Consider the following 20064-nt stretch of genomic DNA (forward strand, 5'->3'; position numbering starts at 1 on the left):
TGGTCTGATTGTCTGCACCAGTGCATTGGGAATTCAGTCTGTTTATGCAATCTATGTGCACTGATGCAAGGGATGGAAGAGGAGTAAGCTCCCAGAATAGGAGATTTCTAAATATGAATCAACAATTTTTTCATGCATCAGTGCAGACTTCTGCACATGCCAGACCCACCAATTCAAATGTCGTATTAATGTTTCTTTGGAAAAAATGAAAAATAAAAAGATGTGCAGAAACAGCAGAGATGGATGCATTTTGCTTTTTCTTCTGCTTTTGCTTACAGCCAGACAAAAATAACCTGTAAAGAGCAACCCTGTGCTGATAGCACTTGGTAATGACCATTATCCTTAATGAGAGTAAATATCAACACAGATGCAGCCTCTGCTCTGAGATTTGTCTCCTTTGGATCTCAGCCAGCAGCCTCTCTCTGAAGATGAGCTCCTCAGCTCTCACATGGAAGAAAGTAATGAGGACTCCAGTTCTTACAATTTAATTACACCACTTGAAGAGGCAGAGCAAGAGTTAGTTCCATGGGCTGGAGATGGAAGGTAGGGGTGGAACATCAGTCCTCTGCCATCCCAGCCAAGGCACTCCAGACAAGGTACCAGGCTCAGGAAATGCTAGCTTGAGGATGGGTGTGTGACGATGCCGCCAGCAGCCATCTTTGGCTGCCTCATGACAGAGCAATTTGGATCCCACAGATCCCACCCGTGCTACTAGTGAAGGGGTCCAACTTCATCCTGTTTCACCCTATATGCAATACAGCAAATGGAATATGGTCAAATCTCAAGTGGGGCAGCAGTACAGTACCCCTCATATCCTACAAACACAATCCACATACTCCCCACTCCCAGAGAATCAGCCTGGTGCTGCAAAACACTCCTTTGCTGGAGAAGCAAAGCCATGGCAGCTTGTTCAAAAGAACAATAAAATGAATGGTCTAAGTTGACCTACCCAAGCAAGGAGTCTGAATGACAAGGACAGCACACATCACAGGAACACCTGACCCCTTCCCAAGCACACTGCAGCCTTCTCAGCTTTTCTGTCATTTGGGGTTGTGACGGAGCTGGCAGAAAGCCCCAAAAGCAGCACTCCCTGCAAACCTCTGGAGTCCCCTGTCAGCATTAGCGTGCATGAGTGATCACTTTGTACAGGCAGCCATCTGCTGCCGGGCTGGGATGAGGCCGAGGACCTTGCAACAGAGCTCTGACCACCTCTGGATAACAGTCATCAAAGCCAGCACCTGAAAGGGGCACGCACGCACTGGCATTGCTCAAGAACAGTGTGTGATGCTCTGCCCGCAGGTGGGAAGCTGGAGGCCCAAAGCCAGAAGGATGGGGACGTGGTGAGAACCTGGTGGCAGGAGCTTACCCAGAGAAAAGGCCTTGCCACACTGTGGCAGAAGAATTCAGAAAGGGAGCGAACAGAGGCCAAAACAAGACAGGAAGAATGCAAAAATATGGTACAGGAACTGGGCTGCATAGGTTCACAAAAACAAGTCCAATCTGGACGGAACTTGACCAAGAGACAGTGTGGTTTCTGAGTAGGAACCAATTCCTACTCAGAGGAAATTCAGTATTGTCCTGGCAGGTTCAGAAGGCAGCAGGTTAAAGCCAAGCACCTGCAGCACCATTCCTTCCCACAAGCACCAACAAGATCTTCTGCAGCTGCCCACATATTCCCTTTATTGTGAAATGCTGACCACTGGATTCTAACCAAGGTAAGAAATCGACCCTACAGCACCATCAGCCTGTGGGCAGGGAGAAGCTGGAACAACTGTCAGATCCTCGCTAAGAAAATGCCAAAACTGCCCTCAGGAAAAGCTCATGTCTGCTGTTGCCAACTAGCAGCTCTGAGTGCATGTGCTGTGTGTGGCCATTATCTCAGTGGTGCTGGCATTCACAACACCTTGAAGTGCAGCCTGGACCAAACCTTCCGATTTAAGTGAAGTGAGTAATAAATCACACCGTGGCAGCACTGATTTAAGTACCAAGGTCGTGGTATTTGTTCACACAGAAACTATCTTACTTTCCTATCAGCATAACACAACCACATGAACCACGGATCTCTCAGTCTGTAAACAGATTTTATCTGCACATCTCCAAAACAGGGCTCAACAATGCACATAAGCCATGCTTCAGCATCCCTTATGTTCCAGATGCACCTGCAGACCAGCAGGATGGAGGCTGTGTTGTACTGTCCCAGCAGCTGGAAGAGATGAGACTGAACAGGGAAGGAGAAGGCACAAACACTGAGATCAGGGTGTTCTGTCCACAAAATAAGCCTTCCCATGCTGGAAAAAGCTTTGGAAGGCATCAGTGAGAGCTGCCATCAGGTTAGCGGTGTGCTGTCTCATTACTGCCTCTGTTGTTTAATTGCTTTCATTCTCTTATGGTGAAAGCCATCATACAGAGCACAACTCCAGTTTTATTCAGGGACCTGCAATTTCAGAGCAGCCCTCAGAAATGAACTATCACAAAGGGCTTCCCAGCCCAATGCACAGCCTTTGCAGTTCCCTCAGGCTATCCTGCAGAGCACACCCTCTCCAGACAACAGACTGACAAACATCCTGGGAAAGCAGGGAGCTGAGACACTGCCAAACAACTCACTGAGCTTGTGACCCAAAAAAGCAGCAAAAGCAACACTGACGCCAGAAATTTCCACAAGCCACATGACCAACTGAAACCAGATGGACCCCCTCAAATCCCATTCTTCTCAGGCTGTGGGCACTGCCTCTGCACCACCTCTCTTCCCAATCTGGAAGCTACTGCAACCACTGCTGCTCACAGCACATCCCTCTTGTGAGGCTCCTCCTGTTCTCTAATGATCCCAGACTTTGCTGTGTCACTCTCAAGACAGATCTGAATAGGAGAATAAAAGGGGAAAAAAAAAAAAAAAAAAAAAATCACTTCTCAATCCATCAGCCTAGCTTGCAAAAGCACTTCTCTAAAGAGCTGTGCTAAGCAGCCACTGGATGGTAATGGCTCACATCTACTCAAACACAAAGTACATCTGCACCTCTCGGAGCAGACAGGCGCTTCGATGCTATGCTCAAGGGTAGGGCTTAGGAAGTGGCAGATGAACAAAATAGGAACAGAACCCAAGAGAGATGGATGCAGAAGAAATAAGCACAGGAAGCTTAAAATACAGGATTTGTCTTTGAAAACAAAGCAATGCTTTGTCACTGCTCTAGATCTTACATGAAAATAAACTTACAAAGAATTGACAATAGCAACAGGTTTCCATAGCAAGGAATAAATGAGCTGCTTGAACAAGGCAGTGGATGAAAAGCCTGAATCTTTTAAGGCTTGAGGGAGCACAAATACCAGAAGGAGAAAGCACACCAATGGAAAGACTCAAGGATTAGGACTAGCAGCCTGATGGGACAGCTTCTAATCTGAACTTAAAGTCTGTTTTTTACTCCCCAAAGCACAGCAAAAAAACACTGTGTGGATCAAAGCGCAATCTTCAGAACCTCCTGCTGCAAAAACTTCTCTAGAAGTGCCAGGAATGCAAGTAGAAAAATGCCAGTGCTGTGGAGATCCAGCATCAGCAGGCATCCAATGAAAATGGCTCTCTGTGCCCATCAGTCAATTAGAGAGACCAGAAATCTATAGAAATTAGATTAAAAAGGAAGACTTTCCCAAAATTCAAACCCATCAGATTAATTCTCACTAGAAGTAAGAGCAAGGCAAAGAGCAGAAAGAAGCTCTACAACCAAGAGGTGACAGGTATCATCAAACAAACCTAATTAAGGAAAAAGATGCACAGCACAGACAACCAGCTGTGGACATTGCTCAGTTGCTGACTATTCATTTTGCTTTTCAATGTCATTATTACGTGAAGTGTTGGAGTCACTGCTCCTGGAGACGTTCAAGAAACGTGCAGATGTGGCACTGAGGGACATGGTGAGTGGGCAAAGTGAGGATGACATGATGGTTGGACTCAATGATCTTAGTGGTCTTGTCCAACCTTATTGATTCTATGATTCTACAAGCTCCAGCTCTACTGAAAGGGAGTAATGAATGGTACTGTCCATGGGAATATGAATTAGTAAGAGGCACTGGGCAGTATCCACACCCACACAGCAAAGGTGCAAAGGAGCTACCAAAGGATCTATACTAGAAATGCAGAACACTTGAACTCCTTTTCTGAAGAGAGACATCTTCATCAGTCACATCCAAACCTCCCCTAACCCTCACCGGGCAGGTGCAGAGGGGTACCTCTGGCATGGGACACGAGTACTAACACTACTTTGGTACGCACACCAAGTAGGAGCACAGAAGGGAGATTCTGGATGCCTCTCCACAGGCACACAGAAGCCACAGCACACTGTGCTCCTCTGCAGTCTCTCTTAGATTTCTGGCTGCATGATGAGCTTGGAGAGTATGTAGAGGATTTTTTTTTTTTTTTTTAAAGCAGCAACTTCAGGAAAACTAAGGTAACTTATCATTACCTCTCAGCTCATTCACTCTTCCTTTCACTCTTAAAAACAGCAATGTTAAAAATTCCCAGTTAACAAGTAACCGGAGGCAAAACACAAACCACTGGCACGCATGGCTGAAGTTTTGGTACAGAACCAGGCTTCTATATACAGCACCACAGTGGATTTTAGCTAATCATTGTGCTTCTCAATTAGTGCAGACCAAGCAGGTTTACTATGTTAGAAGAGTTTACCTTAAAGGAGATTTTTTGAGAATACAACAGCAATTCCTGCACAGTCACTGACTGTAAAACAAGAAGACCTGAAGGAGCAGTGGCTTTAACCTCATGGGCAGGTTATGAAAGAGACAGGAGGAAGGCACTGGAAATCTATGCTGCAAATGCCCAGTTTGCCATAAATATCATAGCCATGTAAGGACTACACTGTCAGCATAACCACACTTGCAAATAGTTTCTTACAGATACCTGGCATACCTACCCTGGATCTGCTGCAAACAGACCTTTGAAGCAGCAGGAGGAAAAGGCAGAACACAGGCACTGCAACCTGCTTGGATGGAAGCAGCTGCACCACTGCAAGCACACTCCTCCCTTCTTTCCACTTTCCTCTCCGTCAAAGCTGGTCATTTTTATTTGTGATCTCAAAGCTCTCCATCAGCTTTAACATTCAAGTGCAGGAAGGAAGATGAGCAGACTTACACTTAAATAAATCCTATTTCTGATTGGCTTTATGGGCATGAATGTAGAAGCTAAAGAGCAAAACAACACATAATGCTACCTGCGTCAGTAGCCTTATTTCTGAAATTCCTCTCTCCTATTCCAATGACTGCATATAGGTAAAGCCTTTGCTGTATCAAAGCTTTGGGAAATTAGAAACTGGGGAAGGAAGATTTCATTTAAAACTTGACATTTGGAGGCATCCCAGCAAAAAAACACATAGTAGATTGTTTCCTGTAGAGTGTTTCCTGAGCCAGAAGATGTTTATATACACAGATTTGAAGGGGCTGCCTTTCCATCCCAACAGGAGGAATAAATGCTGAAGGAAATACTTCACCTTTATGATAGATGTAACTGGATTGCAACATTTTAAATAGTACCTGGGGAAAGACTACAAGAATGACATAGGGCACAAAAGCAGGAAAGTAGGATTCAAACCAACCAAAAATCAGGCAGGCACTTTAGCCAGATGGCACTTATTCTTCCCATTAGGCTGATGTACTAACGCCAAGCATGGGCACAGTGGCAGCAGATGGGAATCACACAGCTTTGTTTGTATTTGGGACCTGCTGGAAGGGGAGCCATGCAATTAAGCAGGGAATATCTACTCCAAGCCAAAGAAATATGTATTTTGAGTCCTGCTCTACACAGCTTGGTGGGAATTACTGCTAAAATCAAACGGATCTTAGGAATCACAAGACAGAACTGAGACTTTACTTCAGAGATGCACAGCAAAAATGTTATCTTTCATTCAAGCACTAAGCTCTTCTCATCATGTTCACACAAGCACTACACCTTTGTGCCTTTACTATGGAGTGGGAGTTCTTTACTATAAGAGTGGTGAGGCGCTGGAACAGGCTGCCCAAAGAGGTTGTGGTTGCCCGGTCCCTGGACATACTCAAAGCCCGACTGGATGGGGTCCTGGGCAGCCTGGTCTGGTATTAAACGGGGAAGTTGGTGGCACTGCCTGTGGCAGGGGGGTTGGAGATTCATGATCCTTGAGGTCCCTTCTGACTCGGGCCATTCTGTGATTTTGTGCCTTCTACTTACTACCTCAAAGATCTGCTAGCAGGAGTTCCTATTTCATGCATAATTCCTTCTACTGTTAGAACTCCTATTCTATTGGTTTGCTAGTAAAAATAATTCAGCAAATAATCCAGCCCACTGCTTGATTTTACATCTACCAAAGAGCATCTGAATGCACTAAACAAGTAACACTTACTTGTGTTGCTGTAGCATTTTCCAAAGGTCTCCAAACTCTTTATAAACACTGACTAATGAATCAGGCAATATTTATCTAACTGGCAAACACAGATACACCTCTTTTTAACAGCGGGAATGAATAGCAGTAACTCAGTGGCCAAGTTGAGAACCACTGCTCTCCAGAAGACCAATCCCTCTCTTGATTCCAGCCTCTGTCCCAGCCTGCAGACCCAAGCAAGCCAAAATAAGGACAGCAGTACTTGCAGTCAATCCCATAAAATAAGGGAGGAGGGGGGATTACAAGGAAAACAAAGAAAAACCCAAACCCACGGCCAATAAAGAATAAGACTGCTGTTGCCACTGCCGCAGAGAGCAGACACAAACTACAGCTCCAAACAGCACAACAGCCTTGCCAGAGCTTAGTTCTGACAGCAAACAAGTCTGCTGCAGTGGGATGTGCAGAATAAAGCCAAAGTTCCCTGCTAAACACTACTGCCAAAGTAGCCATTGCTTGTCAATATTTGTGAAACAAATCGAGCTTGTGTTGTAAATATCCTTGCATCTGTGTGCTGTTTGTTTCAGTATGAAGGGTTGCAAATAAGCCTCACAGCATACTTGTTCTAGGAGAATGGCCTGAGAGCCTCTGGCAGCACTCAGCTGTACCCAGTGCCTACAAACAGCCCTCTGTGACCAGTGACAGACAGTAGTCCTGCATCCTCACATTATCACTGCAGCAGTTTGCAACCACCTGTATTAGAAAAAAGAAAGCCTTAAGGAAAAAAAAAACATCAAGGAAAATAGAAGTTCTAAAGTCATCTCAGTGCTAAGAGATTGATTTCAGAGTGCTCTATAGGCCTAACAAGTAAATCAACCATAAAACTTGGTCAGGCTCAAGCACAAGGTCCCTCGTGTGCACAAAAGCATCCTGTGTTACACACATGAGCCCACCAGCTCCACGGGACAGACTCCAGGTGAGGACACATCTCTGCAGGAAGCAAGGACAGAAGAAAAGTCTCTGATAAAAACTCAGCCACAGCTGGACAGGCCACCTATTTTTTCCAGGCTCTTCCCATCTGAGTAATCCAAAGATATACTGCTCAACCCTCCAAAAGAGAGCTGCATCTACTGTTGCATTCACTGTGTCTTGTTCACAGGCTAGTCCTCAGCAAGAGGAAATACAGTTGGGAATGTATGAGTTCATTCTTACACCTTAGAAGCTCTTACAGCATGACCATCAACAGGCTGCCTCACTGTCAGGGAACAGCTCACCCTTCCTTAAGGACAGGAAGCTCCCCATCCTGGCGAGACAGGAGGTACAAGGACCAAGCTACTTATAAAATATATTTAAAGTCTCCTCCAGGAATGCTTTAATACATCAAGTCACTTCCTTAGAGATTGTTTTAGATGAAAACATTTATAAAGAAAGAAAGGGGAAAGCATATCAGAGTTTGAGTAAACGAGTTGATTTTACAGAAAAAACGAGCAATGCATCACCCTCCCCATCACCATCACTTACAAGCTCAAGAACACAGACTGAACTGTTAAGTGCCAACACTTTCTGGATTTCAGATGGAGGCCTTCCACATTGAATCTTTCCTTCCTCAACCCAGAACTGAAGTAAATCGTGAAGATTTATTGCAAGCTATCAGTTATTGCTTAGTTGCATTACAGCAGCATTTTCAAGGGCCAAATGGCCTCATCGTTCAGCAGCTGTACAAACACATGCCACGTGCACACACAGAGTAAGAACCTCACAGCACAGAGGTGGCCTGAAACAAAGAGGAAACAGTCACAAACACAGCTGATAAGAAACTAAAGTCAAGAACCTGGTCCAGTACCCTCTTCACTAATGCTCATTACCAACATCAGTAAGTTGTCTAGCAGCACTTTTGTTAGAAAGGAGCCTGGTCTTCAGAGATCTGCCAGGTCTCCATGTGACTTTCTCCTCTTTAGTGTCAAGACATTATCTGCTGGCTATTTGCTATTTGGCAGGTGGAAACAGGTGCAAACTATGATTCACCAGCAACTCACTCTGGGTCACTACCTGATGGATGGAGACCAGCTCCAAAATCAGCTCTAAAAGTAGTGATATGATTTGCAGAGACAACAGATTTGTGCACAGTGTACAATTTGTTCGTTCCACAGCAATCCACCCAAACACAAAGGAAGCCAGCAAGCTGTTCCCCTGCAGATCAGGGAAGGAAATTTGCCACCTGTAGGCAAAGTTGCAGAAGCAGAGAGGCTCTATGGTACATAAACTAAAGCCATAGGTAACATGTTATTGGGCTGACCCACTCCAGAGGCTTTCAGATCTGCAAGCCACGAAGCACAACCTACAAGCACAGAGGAAGCTCTTCAGAAGAAAGCACATTTTCCTGAGAAACAGAAATGGGTGGGCACCTCAAAATCAACCAGCCCTATTGCACGTGTAATATCTGCTGTCCAAGCAGAACTGTGCTGCCCTCCAGCCAAGGTGCAACATGTGGGATTCTACTTCACCCTGTTTGTGAGAAAGTTGCAGCAGTGTTTCCATGCTATGTGGCCCCCATGAGAGGCAATGCCATACCTGAGGTCTCCAGCTTTGGGCTGGAAACACATTGTCACAGAAGTGACAAACAGCTTGTAGTGGAGAAACAATCCCCTACCAATTGCACAAAGGAAGAACAAAGGTGGTAAGATGCAGGCTCCCTGTGGTTATACAGAAACTGTACAGAGCGATGTGCATTCAGCTACAGGCAACAAGTTTCAGAGCTACCAAAAGAGCTAAGTCAGCAATACAAGCCAAAAGGGAGTGTGGGCAAAGGGGGAATAAAAAACAGCAAGTTACATACCCACAGTCTATCCAGCTTATAGTACCTCGTCCTTTCACTTCCTGGGCCACATTAGACAGTAACCTGAGTGAGCTTTCTGCAGCAGCAGCTGGAAGAAACAAAAAAAAAAAGTCACCAACAGCATTATTACTCCACAGAGAAGAATACAATGGTGCATTCCTTTGTTCTGAAGCACTGGAACTTCTTCTCTAATCTGAAGAGACTGCTAAGAGAAGGATCAGCAAAATCTTCTGTAAACCAGAAGAAACGCTGGCTACAGCTACAGCAGGTGGCTCCTTCCCATCTCACTCCCCCTTAACATTCAAACTCATCCCTCCGTGCATTCCTTGACCTATATCTATAGAGCAATGCCATGTTCTTTTCTGCAAACCAGCCTCTATCCAACAACACTTTTTTTCCCCATGGCTCGGCACAAACTGGTTTGTGCCACTGCTTGCTAATTAGAGCATTTAATTAAGAAATTCCGTCAGCTGTAAGGGCAAGTCATTCAGCATCTCTTCCTGCCTCAGTCCCACTCCTGTAATACTTACCTAATAGCAGGCTGTTATTCTCATATTAACCATGGAAGACAGCCAAAACAGAGGTCAGGGGGAGCTCAAAACTATGAGCAGAAAGCACCTAGAAAAGCTTCTTTCGCTGCACACTCAAGTGAGATTTTTATAATGGCCATGTCATGTGCAAAGTTTTTGCAAAACATTTCCATTCCAAAGCATTCTTATAAATGGTATTAAAAATAAACAGAGAAGAAAAATGGGATGAGCAGTCAAAAAAGAAAAGAGAGCCCCAATACCAACTCCCCAAACAGTCTCTAATGGAGACTGTTCCCTGACTCAATAAACAAAATACAGAAATCCTTGAACTACTTTACTTTTTGCTGTTTCCAGATCACTGGAATATAAGATACATGGAGTGTAAGAGCGGGTGTACTGGGTTAGATCAAACATCTACGTAAACCAATAACTTGTCTCCAAGAGTGAGGAAAGTGAAGGCCTATGACCAGAGGTAGACCCAGCAGGCAGTGATAGTTCTGTTTCCTTCAAGTAATTTCTAGTTTTTAGAAAATTTTATCCCAAGGTTCCTGAGGCAGAAGCAGCTTCCTTGTATTCAACAGCCTCTGTGGGCCTCGATGCCACCAGAGCCTCCAGGCCATTCCTGTTGGCTCAAGAAAATCCTACCCCAAGGTGTTGGTAATGCACAGCTGTGGCAGTGCACAACAGCCACCTCTCCACTACACAGGGACATGGATTCAAGGGGGAATTCTTCCTGCACTCATAGCACAACAGCTCAACAAGCTCCCTTTAAAGAGGGCAAATGAACATTAGCATTTGAGACTGGACAGACTCCTCCCATAAGTCTCACTAGTTGGGCAGCCATGGCAGGACATCCAGCTGACAGGATGAACTAGATGTCCTCTCCAAGTGGGGATATTTCCTGAAACCAACACATTTTCTGCATGAGATAGGAATGCTCATCTAGTCATGCTCCACCGAGAAGCAAAGCCTTGTTTCAGCATGACCAGTTGTTGGCCAATGGCTCATCACAGCTAGAGAGGATGTACCTGGGATTAAAGTTCCTATCTCTGTATTCTCATCTTTACTTCCCCTCCCCTTTTTCCTTAACTGGGTGACAGTTATGCAAGAGCATTCTAATTGTGCAAGGATCACTGTGCGAGGGAGAAACATTAATCCCACTGCCAGCTCTGCATGCGGCACTTCAGACTGCTAAAACCAACCAATTAAATAATAAAAACAGAAAGAAGAAATCTCCGCAACACGCTTTTTGAACAATGCCTATAGGGCAACATTTATTTGATGAATGTCAGAGCCAAAGTGCTCTGGTTGTGCTACTAAAAAAAAAAAAAAAAAAAAAAATGAAATTAAAACAACCACTTAAAGTATTAAGCATAAAAAGAAAATTTTCCCTTTAAAAAGCTGAATAATACAGATGTCTTTTTTTTCCCCCTTCATTTAAAGCATTCCTTTCAAAAAATCACTGTTCAAAACTCTTTTCTGACTTTCACTTTGAACCTGTTACTGAAAAACCATTTGTCCACGTTTTAGCCCTCAGAATTTCCCATTAGAACAAAACGCAAATACTTCAACAAAACTTGTCACATCTGTCATTTTAACTGTCACAGAATAAGCCCAGCTATAGAAAACAAAGTTAACTATCCCAGCATCCACACATTTTTGTCTGCAAAATTCTGATACTAGGGGTGGGGTTGGGTCCCCACATACAGCTCTGGTTTGCCATGCTTTAAACCCAGAGCAATCCTCCTGACATCACTGTGTCTAAACTAAGACTTTTGCAACTGGCAAGAAAGGAAGGATGCAACCCCCAAGCAAAACTTATCCTTGTACCACTTGTCCAAGAGGAAAGTAAAGGAGGCAACAAAATAACAACACACCCAAACAGTATGCAGAAAATCAACTCAGTGAAGGGTTTTTCTTCCTGCCCTCCAATGTGTTGCATGGGCACGAGAGCATCCTGAAGTCGTGCACTGAGCTTCAAGATTGCTTCTTAATTTTCTATGGCGCCACCACAAACAAATAGTAAACAAAAAAAATCATCAAAACAAATGAGGTGACAAAGGTAAAGAAGGAACAGAACACAGCAAAAAGAAAGAGCAAACAGACAGATATAAGCAAGAGTGAACAACCAGAATGAGAGAGAAGACAGCAAGGAGATTCAAGGGGACAGGCGGCATGATGTGAAGTGAGCCATTTTCTCCCTCTTACATAAGCAGCTCATTTTTTATTTCTATATTTTGTTCATTAGAGTTGAAAGACAACCGTGGGACATCCAAAGCTGTCAAAAGCAAAGACAGGCTGATTTCAGAACTGTAACTATTCATTAAGCCTTTAAGTGCCACCAGCAAATCGAAACTCGCCAACTACTGCGATAAGCACACCAGCAAGCTCTGAGTGATAGCTTTTGTGAGCAGCCATTTTTTGGCTACAAAGCCAGAAGGCACATTTTCACCAGTGACAGAGCAATTAAAAGATCAAATTAAGAAACCCTTCTATCTTGAGACATCAGGAGTCTCTGCAACAGAACAAAGGACACCACTCCTAAAGAAGCCCTTGTGCTACACCTTGCAGTCACATAAGGTAACACAGAGCAAACAGCGAGGACAAAGAGCTCAGTCATTTGAGTAGAACACATGAATATCCACAAACACATCCATGCTATTGGGCCCAAAGACCTGCGTCAGTCAGGAGGAAAGGAACTCACCAGATTTGGAATACAGCACTAGTACGTTGTTTCGTGTCCTGAGAAGCTTCTTAAAATCCTTGTGGTCACTTATTTTTTCTATGAGAGGAGACAATTTCAATGAGTACCCAAACACCAGCAGAAATGCCTACAGAAAAAAAAAAAAGTCAGAAACATTAGAAATAGTTTCCACACTGAGAAATAAAACACAAACTGCTCTTGAAATTGCCTTGATCTGTTTCACAATCTGGAGATGTACTGCCATAAATAAACTATTGTGTTGATGTGACCAGCAAAACAAATGAACGAAAGAAGCCATAACCATGATTTACTGAAACTGGACCAATACTGCTCCCAGTAAGCAACCTTAGGTGGAAAGATGAGGTAAATTTAACATCCAGAAATATGTTTACAGTTAAAAAGTCATCACCTTTAGAAGTTTGTTCCTTTAATTAGAAAAAATTCCTATGTAAATTTAATATACAGTAACAAGAGATGCAGCAAAACACCGCTTTGAAAGCCCTCTTGCCCTGGTTCTTTAAATCCTCTGAAAACCCAGAGGAACATGTCCATACCCTGCAGAAGGCAGCAAGAGCCATGTGGTTAAATAACTAACCCAAGCTGACACGGAGCAGATGAAGGAAACAAAGGCAGAATTTCTAAGCAACTGTGTCTGCATTTAGAGGCACAGCCCCCTCCCAACCACCCTCCTCCAGAGGATGAGGGCTCAGCTCCCCACCAGCCGCACCACATCCCAGTGCCTTTGCCACAAGATCAGGCTTAGCTTCCACCATGTCTCACAGGCATGTCTCTTAGTCTCTCTGCATCCAGGCAAAGAAATCACTTCTTTTGTGGCATCTTCTAGCCTACTTAAAATCACAGCTGCTCCACAGCAGAATTTGTCTTTTACTCTGCAATAAAGTAAAACTAGCAAAACATGGCCATAACCTTCCTAGAGCCTCCAGTGCTCATTTGTGCTGCAATAATCTTCAATAATAATAATAATAATCTTATCCATAAGGCTACGCCGCCTCCCTTCTGCACAGTAATGAATTCATACTAATGGAATGATTATGGGAAGCTTAGCCGGAGAAATTATCTAGTTTACATTCACCTTACAGTAAAACCTTAACACTTAATTGCTGGGCTAAAAGCTTTCATTCATTTGCCAAAAACACACACAAGATGTTCCGCATCTCCTCAATTACAGGACTAATTTTGATCAGGTCTCATTCCAGCTGGGTTGTAAAACTTAGGTCCAGGGTGGATGGGAAGAAGCAGGGCCCTGTTCCTCACACCCTGTGTGCTACAGATTGCAGCATTCAAAACAAGGCACTCAGCCAACCCAACTCAGAGGATGCAGCCCCAGACATTGTTTCATTACAAAGCCAGTTATCTGCTAACACCATGTCAACAAGACACCTATGAAACACAGTTTGAAAGAACCAGAAGCTTTTTCCACATGTCGAGCAAGGAGGTACATGGAAACAGCTGAACTGGAAGGACTGGAAAGCTGGGCTCGGGTAAACCTAATGAGGTTCAACACGGCAAAGTGCAAGGTTTTGCATTTGGGCCGGAAGAGCCCCAGGCACCTGTACAGGCTGGGAGGAGTGGTCCTTGAGAGCAGCTCGGCAGAGAAGGACCTGGGGGTCCTGATGGACGAGAGAGACTTAACATGAGCCAGCAGTGCGCTCTGGCAGCTCGAAAGGCAAATGGGATCCTGGGCTCCATCAGGAGAGGGGTGGTCAGCAGGGACAGGGAGGTGATTGTCCCTCTCTACTCGGTTCTTGTGAGGCCCCATCTGGAGTACTGTGTCCAGGTGTGGAGCCCTCAGTACAAGAAAGACATTGAGATTTTGGAAAGGGTCCAGAGGAGGGCAACTAAGATGATCAGGGGGCTGGAGCACCTCCCCTATGAGGACAGGCTGAGGGAGTTGGGCTTGTTCAGCCTGGAGAAGAGAAGGCTGCGGGGTGACCTCATTGCAGCCTATCAATACCTGAAGGGAACCTACACCCAGGAGGGGAGTAAACTCTTCAAAAGGGCTGACAATAGCAGGACTAGGGGAAATGGATCCAAGTTGAAGGAGGGAAGATTTAGGTTGGATGTTAGGGGGAAGTTCTTTACTAGGAGAGTGGTTAGGCCCTGGAACGGGCTGCCCAGGGAGGTTGTGGATGCCCCGTCCTTGGACGTGTTTAAGGCCAGGTTGGACGGGGTCCTGGGCAACCTGATCTGAATGTGTATGTTTGGTGGCCCTGCTAGGCAGGGGGGTTGGAACTACATGATCCTTGAGGTCCCTTCCAACCCAGGTGATTCTGTGACTGCCATTCTCAAAGCAACCTCAGGACATGTTTAGGAAGAACTGCTAGAAGATACACCTGCAATGTACAATGCAAAAGTACAACAGGCGGCACAAGCTTAGGGCAAACAGGTCAACCCACTGCATAACACTGCTCCATCAAATCCCAATGCTTTATGTCATCTGACACACTCATTCCTCCAAACCCAGCTGTCCAGAGCTCAACCTCTCTCCTTCAGGCTGATGAACATGAATCACTTGTGTATTTTGTGAGGTAAATACACAGTGCTGCCAATCAATGCTGACAAACACAGTTGTGCTAGGCGAGGTGACACAGGCATTCAAATTCCTGCTTAAAACTCATTGCAGTCAGGAGCTGTACAGGAAGGATTAATCCAACATGGCTTTATGAGCACATCTCTTTAATCCTAAATATTTTTTAAACACTTTCCCCACAACTTTATGCAATCACTCAAGTATCCTACTGTTTTATTTCTATCTTCAGTTACAGGAGGCTAAACTCAACCTGCACTGAAAGCAGGGGAAAAGCAAAACTGTAGCCTGTTGCCTTGGTTTAGAAACCTGCAGTTAAATCAGGAGAAGTAGGTCTGAACTTACTGCTGATAAGAAAGAATTGGAATTAAAAACAACACACACAAAAGCCACTTTCAATATGACACCACACAGTATTACGAACTTTGCTTAAAGCATCCATAGAGTTCCACTCATAGCTTGAATGCACATGTATCTCACGTCTCTTCCAGATGGAAAGGCTGTTTAGGCCATTTCAGAAGGTTTTTTTGCTGTTGTTATAATGGCAGAGCTATAAACCTTTTGAAAAATTGGATTCTGGAAACAGTGACAGCTCTAACTACTGCCTCGCCTGCGTTGCCACTGAGAGAAAGCACGCCGTACTGGTGGAACTGCAGCACTTCAAGGGAAAAGCACGAAACGTTGCAAAGATGCGCTGTTATCTCACCCTATTTCTCCCAGGGCAACACAGCAATGCTCACATTGCCGTGGTCTCACTGCAGCACCCCTCTCTGATGCTCCAGCTCAGAACAGAAAGGCACCACATACAAGCATGTCTATCAGCCCCACTCAATAAATCATCATTTCCCTTTAATTAAGATTAACGTTCCAGCCTTTTTTTTTTTTTTGTCATAAAACCCAATCTGATCTGAGCCAGTAGCACCAGCAGAGCAGCAGTGCCCCGGCTGCCACCTCAGGCAGCAGCACAGCACCAGGAGGTTATCGGCTGCACGGAGGAGTTCACGCCTTTCCAACCAGCGTTTGCATTGCGCTGTGTTTGCAAAATGATAAGAATTCAGTAGTTCTGTGCTCTCTGGCTTTCTTGTGCAGAAATGAATGAGGGCACACTGCTTTTTCTTTAAATCCAGGGCACGAGAGGAGACGAGCTCCTATTAAAAAAAAGATGTCATGGAAGATGTCTGTTCCTCCTGGGCAGGAGGTTGCTTCCAGATGCATCACACCAATAGAGAAACGAGCTAAACCCTACTGTCGCTTGAGCATCCTAAAGCTTTAAAATCTGTGCACAACCACTGCAGAACAGCTAAGGAAGACTCCAAATGCTTTACCTAAAAGGTGAATGAGAAGCTCCTTCCCTCAGCAGCCTTCAAAGCAGAAGGCATACAAGGACCATACCAACACCTGCACCATCCCTCTTTCAGAGGGCTCTGCTGATGACGAACTGCAGTAAAACTGGTGGATGGTCTGTTCTGTTTCATGCTGTGCTTGTACACTGCCCAGAAGTACGGGTCCTCCCAAGGTTGCTCTGCAAGCTGTACCTGATACAGCCATCACCTCCACAGCCTAAGGACCTTCAGAAAAAGCATACACAACACAGACTGCAAAATGCAAACCTGGAGCATTTCTCATCTAGGTAGTTCCCCCAGCTCATGAGCTGAATGGGAATTTATTTTCACAGTGCTGCTCTGTGTAGGTTGCATGTCACTCACAGGATCGCAGCATCTGATATGAGATGCATCACGGATTCTCAGGTAAAACACAGGTGAACCAAATCCCTCAAGACAGCCAATTCAAACCTGCTGGGAGATGCTGCTGTTTGAATACAAGGTACAAAACACGTGTTCTGCCTCTGCTCTTCAAATCAAAGCCTGTATTTAAATACATAATCTTGCAAGCTAGGTGGAAGGAGTCAGAAAGGCTTAATTTTCCCTTTTCCTCCCCCGCTCCCCAGCAACTCCTCACAAAGCTGCTGAGCACACACGTTACCAACAGCCAGGCACTCCACAGCCCCTCTGTTAGAGCTGCACCTGAGACAAACCTGAGTCTTCAGAAACCCAGAGGCAAAGATAACCCTCCGGCAGATAACTATTTGCTAATTACACAGCCAGGACAGACACTAGTGAAAACACGGCCATCACTCAGGCCATGCTTTTTGCAAATCACCAAGGACCTGAGAAAGCAGAGTTTACTCCCCGAGTTGTTACTCTTCTCTGAATCTCATTTCAGAATGAAAAATGGGAATATTTTTTAAGCTGACACAAGAAGACATTTTCATATTTTACATTTATTATTCAAATGAAAAGGAATAAAAGTTCCATTCTCATAGAACCTCAACCTTAACCCTCACCTCAATTCACAATACGCTGCCCACCAAAACTGCACAACAGCACAGACTCCTGCTATGGACAAGCAGCATGGCTGGAGGAGAAGTCTGTATCAAGGACAACAGAAACACAGTTTTAAAAACAAGAAAATACAAACCCAAGTTCAATAAGGAAGAACCATCAGAGGAGCAGAATTGCAAAACTGACAGAAAAAACTATTTCCTATTCTCTCATTTCCAGTTCAAGAGCATGAAATATGCATTTCCCTGGACACAAATTATGCTTAAAAAATACAAAGGGATACATGGCTGAAACACTGCTTAAGTGCCTGCATCCATATGTCAACATGCAATTTTTATGCGTGCACTAACACTTGCATGTATAATTAGGGAGACAATTTGCACACCATTCATCAGGAGTAGCATGGGTGATGCGAATGGTGCTGATTGCAGCTCAACTGCTGCTCGGCAGGAACACAGCCACAATTCCAAATGCCTGTCCTCCAGCAACATATTGACTTTGAGTTCTGTCTTAGCTTAATCACCCACTGATGTCATTTTCATTTTGGGACAACAGTGTTCAACCCACTGCAAATATGGTCAAAGAGTGACCCTGTGCATATGAAACAGATTGTGTCTGACAAGGCATTTTATGGGAATTTAGCTGAAGACCAAACCTGCCTCGGAATTTCAAGCAGCAGCGCAGATCACAGAATTTAATTTCATAATTGATTTCTTTCAGAGGGGAGTAGTTCACATTCTAAAAAGATGTCTTGCCTGATACATTAAAGTGAGGAAGGGGGGAAAAAAAAGCAACAAATCCCAATAACAAGACCAGACTTCACTTTTCCTTTCCTGTTCAGTCTCCAAAACAAACCCACAGCAAAGCACACACTTTGCTCCAGAATGTGAGTTTGAAGGAATATCCCTATGCTGTGGGATGCTGCTCTGTGAGCCTGCAGACAAGCCAGGGGCACAGGCAGATCCCAGGGTGCAGCAGTGCACCAGCCACCTCCAGGTGAGAGAAGGAGGTGCACAGACACGGCGCTCCCTTCCCCCCAGTTTGTTCCAGCTTAAAAATACAAGATGTTCAAATCCAAAGCTCTCTTGTTTACAAGAATCACTGTTTGACTGCAGATGTTTTATCTTCCTTTTTCATCATACCAGCCACTCTTGACCTTGTGCAATAATTGCTTGCTTTTCACTCAAGTCCTCCCTCTGCTGCTATTTACATTCAGGGCTGTGCAGCTTTGATCACTGAGCCATTTGTAACAAACGTCTTCCACGATAGATAGTGAGATGTAGGACAGTCCCCTGTTTTCATTCATGATTACTATCCAAAATAGCTGCAGAAATGTTTTAATCAAATCAGATGAGTGGAAATAGGGTTATCTCTGTTACCCAAAGGTACCTGGAAGCCCTGTTAAGCACTGGCACACCACAGAGAGGTGGTGGATGCCCCATCCCTGGAGACACTTAAGGTAGGTCTGGATGGGGTCTGAGCACCTGATGGGGCTGTAGGGGTCCTTGCTCATCGCTGGGGGGTAGGACCAGATGGCCTTTAAAGGTTTCTTCCAATTCCAACAAGTGTGTATTGGAGCACCCTGGTCTAGAGGGAGGTGTCCCTTGCCCATAGCAGAGGGTTGAAACTAGATGATCTTAAGGGTCTCTTCTAACCAAATCATTCTATGATTCTATGATTCTATGATTCTATGATTTATTATTCAAAGGAAGGGGAAGAGAATGGGTAATGAGATACATGGAAGTGAGATACATGGAAGATGCATTCTAATTCTGTATATAATCCAGACCAATTAATTCTCACCTCAAATCATGCAAGGAATAAAATACTAAAAACAAAAGAACTGCCAGCACTTCACTGTGATGGGTCATATATGAAAGAGGCAAGTGTCCCATCCTCTTCTGTTCACCAAGGAAGGCAAATCAAAATCCTGGCAGAATAGCTTCATATTCTTTAAACTTAGTCTGAAAAATGCAACAAATAAAGCATTCAACTTGATGCAGCACTAGCTATGTTCACTTTCCAAATATAGAAGACAGCGAAAATACCATGGCGACGTCAAGATTTGCCTAGTCTCTACTGCTCATATTGTTCTTAAACACTGGGTTTTAAGGAACAGAAGCTACAGGCATAATAGCCTGTACTAAAGGTGGTTCCAAAGCTTTGCGTAGCCAATTAATTGTATGGTTTATCACCGGTTTTCAAATGCTTAGTGAGGGAAAAAAAAAAAGCAACTATTTGCTAATTAACAACTGACTGTAATAGGGTCAATTACTAATGCTGACGAAGAACTTCCTCCTTATTAGGGACGTGCAGCTCGCTCTCTCCAAGCCAAGCATCACTGCAAAACAAGCTGCTGGTGAAGGACCATGTCACATGCTGCTTCTCAACACACACACTGGAATAGCTTCAGAAACTCAGGGCACGAGAAGAGCATGGCCCACACAACCCCCCACTAAAAACTGGGTTTGAAGAAGTTTAGGGAACTATCACCCAGCACAAGAAGCATGTAGGAGAGGCTACAAAAGGAAAACAAAACCACTATTAATGGGGCTTACGAAGAAGAGAGGGCAAAAAAAAAAAAAAAAAAAAAAAAAGGTGACAACTGAAAATCCTTAGCACTTCATACAGCAAACGTTATCTTCAAAGCACTGCACAAATATTAACTAATTAATCCTCACATTTTTCTGCCAGGTGAGAAGCAAATAAGCTTAACTTCTACAGCAGGAGCAGAATTCATGGGGAAAAGCAGAG

The 20064-nt window shown here is 44.4% G+C and overlaps 1 protein-coding gene across 1 annotated transcript in view; it reads right to left on the reverse strand.

Moving 5' to 3' along the window:
- PDIA5 (protein disulfide isomerase family A member 5) overlaps window positions 1–20064 on the reverse strand; it is a 99066-nt gene that overhangs the window by 68838 nt on the left and 10164 nt on the right. The window contains exons 3-4 of the mRNA XM_042877978.1: window positions 12421–12547; window positions 9187–9274 (exon numbers count right to left, since the gene is read on the reverse strand). Coding sequence (XP_042733912.1) covers window positions 9187–9274; window positions 12421–12547 — 215 coding nt within the window. The remainder of the gene's footprint in view (window positions 1–9186; window positions 9275–12420; window positions 12548–20064) is intronic.

The sequence above is a fragment of the Lagopus leucura genome, unplaced genomic scaffold (assembly GCF_019238085.1).
Source record: "Lagopus leucura isolate 7727_CA_CO unplaced genomic scaffold, USGS_WTPT01 Super-Scaffold_100019, whole genome shotgun sequence".
NCBI lineage: Eukaryota > Metazoa > Chordata > Aves > Galliformes > Phasianidae > Lagopus > Lagopus leucura.